At 34.5% G+C, this 10238-nt stretch overlaps 1 protein-coding gene across 1 annotated transcript; it reads left to right on the top strand.

The window, feature by feature from the left end:
* Positions 1 to 6389: 6389 nt before the first annotated feature.
* LOC126796833 (NAC domain-containing protein 48-like) lies at positions 6390 to 8324 on the top strand. The gene is made up of 3 exons (XM_050523556.1): positions 6390 to 6603; positions 7203 to 7516; positions 7602 to 8324. Exons 1-3 carry the CDS (start codon positions 6390 to 6392, stop codon positions 8322 to 8324), a joined length of 1251 nt encoding a protein of 416 aa, XP_050379513.1.
* Positions 8325 to 10238: the final 1914 nt, after the last annotated feature.

Below are 10238 nucleotides of genomic sequence, written 5' to 3'. Positions count from 1 at the left end.
GGGCATTGGAAAGTCCAAACGGCATCACTTACCACTCGTAAAGACCATCCTTGCTCTTAAATGTTGTCTTCCATTCATCTCCATGTCGAATTTGAATCTGGTGGTACCCGCTCCGCAAGTCAATCTTAGAGAAAAATTTAGATCCCCCAAGAACATCGAGCATGTCTTCCAAGCACGGTATTGAAAACCTGTACCTGACAGTGATCTTGTTAATGGCTCGACTATCAACACACATACGCCAGCTTCCATATTTCTTTAGAACTGATAATATAGGCACTGCATATGAACTTATGCTTTCGCGTATGAACCATTTTCGTAACAGTTCTTCAATTTTCTCTCTCAGAATGTCATTCTCTTTCGGACTCATGCGGTAGTGAGGAAGATTAGGCAAGCTAGCTCTAGGAATTAGATCAATCCGATGCTGAATATTTCGCATCGGTGGTAGCTCATCTGCTAAGTCCTCTGATATTAGCTTGTACTACTTATTAATTATACCTTGCACTTTTTCTGGAATTGGTGCCTCTTTCACTTGTTCGGTGGAGAACCCTTTTCATCACAATACGACAACAAATAAGTGTATCTTTGATTCCATCATCTAGATCACGTTCTCAACTTGATATTGTGAGAAAGCTTGTTGTCTTCTTCTTTTCTTCATAATTAACCTCACATGGGTTTCTAGGCTTTAAGACAATCTTGTTGTTTTTCCACAAAAACATGTAGGTGTTTTCATACACATCATAGGAAACTCTTAAATCATATTGCCATGGCCTCCCAAGAAAAATATGAGGTACATCCATGTCAACGAAATCACACTCAATTTCATCTTTATATGGCCCCAAAATTACATGAACTTTGCATGTTTTTGTCATTGGTTCTGCAAGTCCTTTCTTAATCCAACCAACATAATATGAAGCTGGATGTTTTGCTGTTGGAAGCTTGAAATGGTCTACCACTCTTTGGCACACAAAATTCTCGCAACTGCCATTGTCAATTATAAGATTGCATGACATGCCTCTAATGTCACACTTGGTGCAAAATATGCTATGCCTTTGAGTGTCAAGTCCTCGCTTTGCTAGTAAAAGTCTTTGACAAACATAGAACTCTGAAAATCATCGCCATCAATTTCAGTAGTTGCAATGTCATTATGCTCTTCCTCATCGTCTTGCTCCTCTACTAGATTCAATGTCCTTTGTTGAGTGCATTTGTTTGAAGTATGACCAGGAATTCCGCATCGATTGCACTTATCACCACTTGGTATGGCATATTCTCCTAAACCACCTGGCTGTCCTTGTTTTTGATATAGAATAGGAGCTTTTCCTCGGTCTTCGGCATTTGTTTCTGTTCTGGTGGGCCACTATGTTGTAGGATCTTTAATTTGTATCCCTTTCGAAGTTGATGGCTCAGTCCAATTTCTACGAAAACTCACAGTAGTCTGCTGATTAACTTTAGGTTTTGCTAGTAAGGTTGGTGCCTTCAGTGCTAAGTTCATGGCTTCTGCTAGAGTCTATATTGTTTGCAATCCTATCTTGTCTCGGATTTCCGGCTTCAAACCAAGTAAATGCCTCGCAACCTTTTGACTCTCCCTTTCTTCCAATTTGTTTCGCTTGCTAAGCCGCATAAACTCATGATTGTAGTCAAATATAGAACGGTTTTGTTGAGCACATGCGTAGTACTTCTCGAACAAGGTCTGCTCATAATCACGAGGTAAGAAATGTCTTCTAATTAGAGATTTTATCTTTTGCCATGTTTTGACAGGTTCTTTTCCTTATCGAACTCTTGACTCTTGCAAATCATCCCACCAACAAGCGGTAGTACTTTTCAGTTTCCAAGCAACCGTCTTCACTTGCTTGTTTTCAGGAACATCTATTAAACTGAAGAACCTATCAACTTCTGAAAGTCAATCAAGAAATTCTTCAATTTGTAAGTTTCCATAGAAGAAAGATATGTCACCTTTCATTCTGTAATTTTCTTCATGGCGATTTTGTTGTTGATTGATTGGTGGGCCCCTTTCTTCTTCCTCCTTAGAATCATAGTTGTTTTCATGTCAATGGTGTTGGCCTTGGGCAAATCCTCCAACTCGCACATCCTTTGACAGCTTATGCACTGTAGTCGCAAATTGATCAACAAGAGTTGATAAATTGGTTATATCTTGACAAATATCGCCAATTTTTTTCTTCATTGTAGTAATCTCCTGACCAACATCGGTGATTGTGGTGATAGTAACTTCCTGTTCGCCGCCTGACATCAATGTAGGCGAAAGTAACTATTCAGACCAACCACTAATCTTGGACATTCATGAGCATGAAAAGAACAATTATTAGTAACTTTACAAAGTATGAAATACAAGTATAAATAAATACAAACTTTTTTTCTTTCACTTTTTTTTTAATTTTTTGTATTACTAAGTATTACTAAGTTTAATTGATTTTATTCACACATAATCCTAACATTTAAGGTATGTGGAGCAGAGGAGCTAATTGTGCAATGGACTGAAACAGCCCCATGTAATGGTTTTGCTTTATCCGATATACCTTAAAATTTAGAATATCATTTTCTTTTGAAAGATAGAGTTACAAAGTTATTTTCTAAATTATAAAGATAAAGTTTTTTTAAATTATTATTATTACTAAATTTTTTTTTACAATTTACAAGTATTTTTACATTTTTACAGTTTATAAAAAAAAAGTAAAAAAAATTTACAGAGATTTACTTTTTTTTAAGTTGTAAAAATACTTATAATTGTTTTACTGAATGTTACTGTTCAAAGTACTGTTCACATGAATTTATTTTTACAAATATACAATATAGTACAAAATTAACACTTAAAACAATTTAGATTTTCTCAATTCCTCGGTAACGGCGCCAAAATTGGTAAAACGTTAATTAAAACGTCTATAATAAACCATGTAAAACATCATCATTAGTATAGAATAAACAGAGATCGTTCTTTCTGGGGAATTGAAGGGAATTCTAAAATTTTAGTGTTAACAAATAATGATAGGTTTGTGATTGATTATTAACTACTAAAATGAAACCTAAATTACTATTTACATAATGGACTTCTCTTTAACAAACTTAAACCAAATTCACCACTACACCACATAATTACAAGTTCGAACCTATCATGCATTCTAATTCGACCAATTATATACTTTTTAGACACCAATACAATTAGAGCCTTAGGGGATCATCTAATCATGCAAGATTTCAATTAACATTTAAATTGACTTAGGGTCTAATCTAAATTTAGATACAATCGAATTCAATAACACTTAGAGTAGAAATCAAACAAGATTACATTTAAGCACCAAATCTTTGTTTGGAGACATGTTTCATGTATGGCGTTACCCACCATGGTTTCACATGCAAATTTTTCCAGAATTTTTACCACTTTTAATCAACCCAAACCAAACCTACCTAGGGCATGATTCGATTTGTGTCAATATGGTTGATGAATCTAGCACTCAAACACAATCTTAGGGACTGCATCCAAACACTAAATTCATATGCACATATCTGAAAATTATCTAAAAGTATTAGAAAGATGATTATAACACAACAATAGAAATACAAACTCAATAATTATATGAAACCATCAATTCGACAAAGATAAAAAAATCCAATAAAAAAATCTGAAAATTTTGATTATTAATACAAAACAATAATCTCACACAAACATCATACTACAATCTTTATAGACAAAGTACTGTAAAAAATCAAAAACAAACAAACCCATGAAGAAGAGTTGCGAGAATCACACGTTGTAGGGACCTTGGAGGTGTGTCTTCGATGGTGATTTCGGTGGAGATGAAATTGGTATATGAGGGAGAACAACTTGCTGTTTTGGTGAAGGATATTTTTTGATAGAGTTTTGGCTCTTGAATGCAAATGAAAAGTGATATTATTTAAGAAGTGAAACCATGTATATATAGAGGAAAGAGGGAGGGTTTGAACTTGCATTTTTCTTCCTATAATAATGACATGATTTATCTCTCTAAATCATGTCATGATTTATCTCCCTTAATCATGCAATGCTTTATGCCTTTAATGATTATCTTCTATTTAATTGTTGCATAACTTGGCTCCATTTCATTTTCTTTAATTATCTCTTCAATCCAATCTGAAAATAAGAAAATAAAATCATAAGTAAGAGATAATTAGTTTCGAAACCTAACAAGGATTCCTAGTCAAACTAGGACTCTAGACCAATTATGCGTTTTTAACTCGTGTAAGCACAAAAATGCATCGAATACCGTCCAAGACTCTTACTACAACTCAATGACTCATTAGTACAACAATAAGGGCTAAGCAAAGTACAAATTGAGGTAAAAACATGTTAAGAACGTCGTACAAAGTGCTCTTATCAACTTTCTTTTGATCTGCATCTGATTGAAAATAAAACAGTATACGATCTGAGTCCTCCCATTGAAAGATTGTCACTTCACCCCTCACTGACCATATCCGATTCAAAGTACTCCGAAGTGCCTTAAAACAAAAAGGCTTGTTTGTTAGCAGCCTTCCGACCATCCAGAAGCTCCCCGAAGCAATCTCCTTTGGGTCTGCAATTTGGATGATATTTAGATCCTCCTCGTCCACAATTGCAAACTTCTTTGAGAAACCATCGATGACTTCTTCCATTCGTAGCAAATACCAACATAGAACAAAATAACCCCACTTCTCCAGAAAAGACAACCACCGCATTCAACAGCCGCCTGGGAAATACTCACACCTCCTGCACTATGACTCTAACCCTCACCCTCAGAAGAGAGAAGGGACTTTCTCTCCTTTCTTTTTTCGAAGTTTTTACTCAGTGATTTCAAGTTTTTTCAATCTAAACCCAAATTAATTATTTTAACCTAATATTTTTATAACAAATATTTTTCATTTAGAATGGTTTCACTTTTTTACCCTTTAGGTTGAGAAATTGGAACTCCTCCTTAAAATTAGTTTTTACCAACTTTCTAATTTAGTTAACATTTAATTATATCTATCATAAATGAAAATTGTAATTTCATTTTGGAGAAATTTGAGAAAATCGGGTATCAACATTAATCTAGAGAAATTATAGAATATACAAGAGTGAAATAGATGTATGATTGAATGAATTTTGATTTTTTTTTCTTATTTAAGAAGATTAATTATTTGAATTTTTCATAATGAGCCTTAAATTTTGCCTCAGTTTTTATTTCTCTACATCTATTTAGCCTCATATCACTTTATGTTATCAAATATTTTTTTCATATACTTGGAATATACTTTTTATTCTCTCACATATTCAGCATATTGAAAGCACCTATCATAAACAAAAACAACCATACACACTACAATTTAAAGAACATAATGAAATACTCATAATTGCCTAATTCCAACACTATGGATGCAGATCTCACTACCTACTAAGCAATTATCAACTTTACGTATACCTGTTAAATAGATGTAAATATTGTTACATACTAAGTAGATTTTAATGCTCTATAAAATAGAACTTCTTCCCTCAACCTTAGATGCACAACAAAACCACACCTACTCTATATATACAAATCCAAATCAAATTGTGAAACCCACCTACTCAACAGAATTATGAAACCTACAAATCCCAACCAATACACAAGTAAGTGAGTGACCATATGAATCCTCTCACATATTTAGCAGACTTAAGAGAAAACATACATATTTCATAGAATCACGTATTCCACTGAACAATAAGGATTATGCTTTTTACCGTTATATAGGTTCTTCAGATTTAACAAACAAACAAACACACACACTGAAAATATATAATAACAAAAAATACATACTCTAAGGTAGTATTTTGGTAAGAGATTTAGAGGTGACAAAGAATTTCAAAAATTAAGGGATTTCAAGGTGAATGGATTAATATAAAGTGATGAGATATTAAATTGAAGCTACAATTAAGTAATTCAAAAACATACCAAATGTATTTGTACCAGTGGCAAAGAAAATAATTTTAATTAAGAACAAGTTTTATTTCTTATAGCAAATAATTTTTTTATTTCTTGTTTAACCTAATTCAAAGAGTTTTAAGGGTAGGTTTAGATTAAAAAGGGTGTTGATTTTTGGGTCTATAATCAATTACCCCAAAGCATGGCTGGTGCAAGAGTAAGCTATCTTTCATGATATATTTCATTCCAAAGCTTGAAAAATTAGTCTGGGCTTATAATTCGTTCCTAAGCTAATGATGTTTTAAATTTAAACATGTATAAGAGAATCTGGTTAATAAATATGGAAACCTAAACCTACACAAATTGGTCATATTAAATCTTTAACAAATAGTATTCCCCATTCCTGATAAAAACTAAACTATAATTAGTGAACTATGTTTCCATATATTCAAGACATATGTATTTCAATCTCAGCGATCGAGTTCGATGGACGGAGACAATAAAGAGATGAGGGCTATGTACTTCAACCAGGCAGTTACTGATGAATATTTTCGCTCTCTTCCACCTGGTTATCGTTTCAACCCTACTGATCAAGAGCTGATCATATATTACTTAAATCGAAAGATATTGAATCAGCCGCTGCCCCTGAACAGGATTCATGACTTGAATATTTACCAATATCAACCCCAACAGCTTTCCGGTGAGTACTAGTACATGTTTTGCTATCATCGATCTTCTTCTTTGATTCTCGTCAGTACTGGCATGGTCTTTGAGTGCCTCATGTTTCACTTCTAGGGCTAATTTGGATTAATCATGAGGTGATGACGATAACATACCTGAACGTGTAATTACACCATGCATATTCTTTCCTTGTTTTGGTGATAGAACCTTGTTCTTACAAACTTCATGTGTATTTTTATTTATTTTTGAATGATCATGGTCATCGGTCTTATATTGTGATAGAAAAATAAGATATGAGGTTCTTATATATTGACGATGATAAGGAGTTTTTGATTAATTCACATGTACTATATTGCGGAGTTATGTGTGTTGGTGCTATATATATTCTTTTAGGTCACCAATTTTAATTTGTGAAGATTGTATTCAAAGTCAGCATATTATTGAGTAAAGTATAGATCAAATTTATTCTCTGTTGCTTATTGCAAATATCCGGGTGACCAAGAAAAAAAACAAAGAATTTTATGCATGTATTAAGGACATTATGCAGTTTTACACGATAACTTTTTCATATGTATTATTATTTCATTGTGATAGATTTTTTTTTGTATTTTGCTTTAGATATGTACGAAAAAATTAGAGAAGATGGCTGGTATTTTTTTAGTACAAGGGACCGAAAGTACCAGAATGGTACTCGGCCAAATCGTGCAGCTCATGGTGGATGTGGATGTTGGAAGGCAACCGGAAGTGGTGTAAATATCACTGATGAAAGTGGTAAAAAAATTGGACACAAAAGAGTACTAGAATATAAGAAAGGGAGACATCCAAACTACATAAAAACAGAATGGAAAATGCATGAGTATACAATCAATAAGGATGAGAAGGAAGCCATCCCTCTTCCAAAGAAGAAGAAAAAAGGTGAAGGTAATATGAAGGTACGTACGATCAATATGTTCATAGTTTTCTGTCTGAAATTATATGTGAGCTTTGTCTAATATATTATATTTTTCTTTTATGTAGTTGGATGTTGTTCTATGCAAAATATATTTGAATACAAGAGGCAATGGTGATACAAATAGCGACGGTGCAATAACCCCTACAGAAAATTCTGATCAAGGAATTATGATTACAGATGCTGGTACATCTCATGTCAGAGAAATATCAGTACTTCAGCAAAAAGCTGTTCTAGTTCAACCTCTTGATTCATCAACGATATACAGTCAGCAACCACAAGTCCATAGTAATACCACTGGAGGATTCAACTGTTTGAATCACATATCCGGTTCTTCCGCAATACCTGAAAATTGTTTTTATTCATCAACTTCTATGAGCAACGAAGTTTATGAATCTACAAATTGTACCCCTTATGATGGCGGGTCTATGGCAAATAGAGCTTCCGGCTCCGTGTATCAGTGGGGATCCAGCTTCACTCAATTCCATCATCAAAATTCCAAGTACAACATGTACTCGGAGCAGATGCCTTCATCTTCATGTTCGCCAGAGATTTGGACACAGTCGGAGCCTGAAAACCATGAGATACCTCCACTAGATGATTCAACTTATGTGTCATTACCTGCTCATCATCATGTCACAGAATATGGGGCTATTATTGCCAATAATAATGACGAAGCTGAGATGATGCCCGTTAAGCATGTCAATAAGGTCGACGATGTTGATGATTATGGACTACAGTTTCTTAGCTTTCCAGATGAAGTTCAAGAAGATAATCCCAAAACAGACTAATCTGTAAGAGGATTTTCTCTTATATATGGTCTCAAGGCTGGGCAGTCTCTCACCATCACAGTTTACTATAATCTCTTTTTGTTCTACTTATTTTGATTCACAACTTTTTACTGAATGAATTCAAAATATGCACACACTTTTTAGTGAATTAAAGAACAACTTCGTGGCATGTGTCTCATCTTGATTTTCATTTATGAGTGCTTGATCCATATGTCTATACCGAAGATTAGAGTGTATATTACACAAAATTAATGTATATATATATGTCACAGCCCCGAAATTTTGAATGATAAAAATTCGAATTTAAAGTCATGAAAACTTTAAAACAATCTCAAATATATTGAAATCATCTTATAATAACAGTGTATCGAAACTGAGTCCACCGCACGACTCAATCGACTTGAATAATACATAACTAGTTTATACCTCAGTATTATAACCAATGGAAATGTAAAATTCACTCAATCCTCACCAAAAACAGAAGAAAGAAATCTTCAGAGTAAGCCCTCCGAATCTGCTGATCCCCATCTGCAGAACTATCCCCTACACCATCGAATTGGTGCACCGGGATTGTAAACAAAAACCCGGTAAGCTTTTCAGCCCGTATGAGTAAACCAACAGTATAACATACATCACATACAAATGAAATATGACAGATAACATTTAAAAACAAACATACTCATGTGACACTAGGTAACTCATCTGTTACCTAATATTATTTAAAAATATGTGTAATCATGAGACACTGGGCAACCCATCTGTTACCAAAAATCATTTAAAAACATGGGTACTCATGAGACCCAGGCAACCCATATGTTGCCCCTCATGCAGTACACCGACAGACACTGGGTAACCCATCTTGTTACCCAAAATCATTTAAAACACGGGTACTCATGAGACCTAGGTACCAATCTGTTACCCCTCATGCAGTACACCGACAGACATTGGGAAACCCATATGTTACCCAATATCACTCAAAAAGATGGGTACTCATGAGACCCAGGCAACCCATTTATTACCCCTCATGCAGTACACCGGCAGACAAACTAGAGCTCTAACTGATCGTAACCGACACCCGGCCAAGGCTTGGTTTCGATTACTACCAACAACGTCCGAAGACCAGAAAACATTTTAACAAGACTCAATATTAAAACTACGTACAATATAACAATCCACACACGTTATTTTTAGGGGTGGGCATATAAAACGGAAATCCCGATCCCGTCCCGAAATTCGTAGGGACGGGACGGGACAGAGGTCTAAAAACGTTTGTCCCGTCCCGATCCCGTCCTGTTTCATAATAGTGGGATGGGACGTGGGACGAATAATTTCTATCCCGCTTCGTCCCGTCCCGTCCCACCTTCAATGAAAACTTAAAAATTCTTATAAATTTGTATCAAAATGAAACTAATTTATGTTCTTAATAACTCCAAATTTATATTAATTCAAATAATAATGGTAAATTATAATATTTTGAACATAATATATATTTTTTTGGTTAAAATTTCATTATTAAATGTTATTTTGTTAATGAAAAAGTAAAAATATAGGTTTTTATTTAATTTTATAGGAAGGTGGGATTTGTCCCGTCCCGTCCCGATCCCGTCCCGATCCCGTCCCGTCCCAACCGGGATTAATCCCGAGTGTGATGCATTCTTAAAAAATCTCATCCCGTCCCGATTCAAAAGAGTGGGACGAGACGTGGGATGAGCTCCGTCCCGTCCCATCCCATCCCGTGCCCACCCCTAGTTATTTTACTACAACCCAGTGACTCTTGCACAACAATGTAAATATAGTCACCACAATATAATCTCATATTTGAAATAAAAACCATAATATTATATAATATAACAACCTATATCTATGTATCGTATTTACCATTTGTGGTACACATACACAACCCACTATATTATA

This window comes from Argentina anserina, chromosome 6, assembly GCF_933775445.1.
Source record: "Argentina anserina chromosome 6, drPotAnse1.1, whole genome shotgun sequence".
In the NCBI taxonomy this organism is placed as follows: Eukaryota; Viridiplantae; Streptophyta; class Magnoliopsida; order Rosales; family Rosaceae; genus Argentina; species Argentina anserina.
This window is presented reverse-complemented; position numbering and strand designations above follow the sequence as displayed.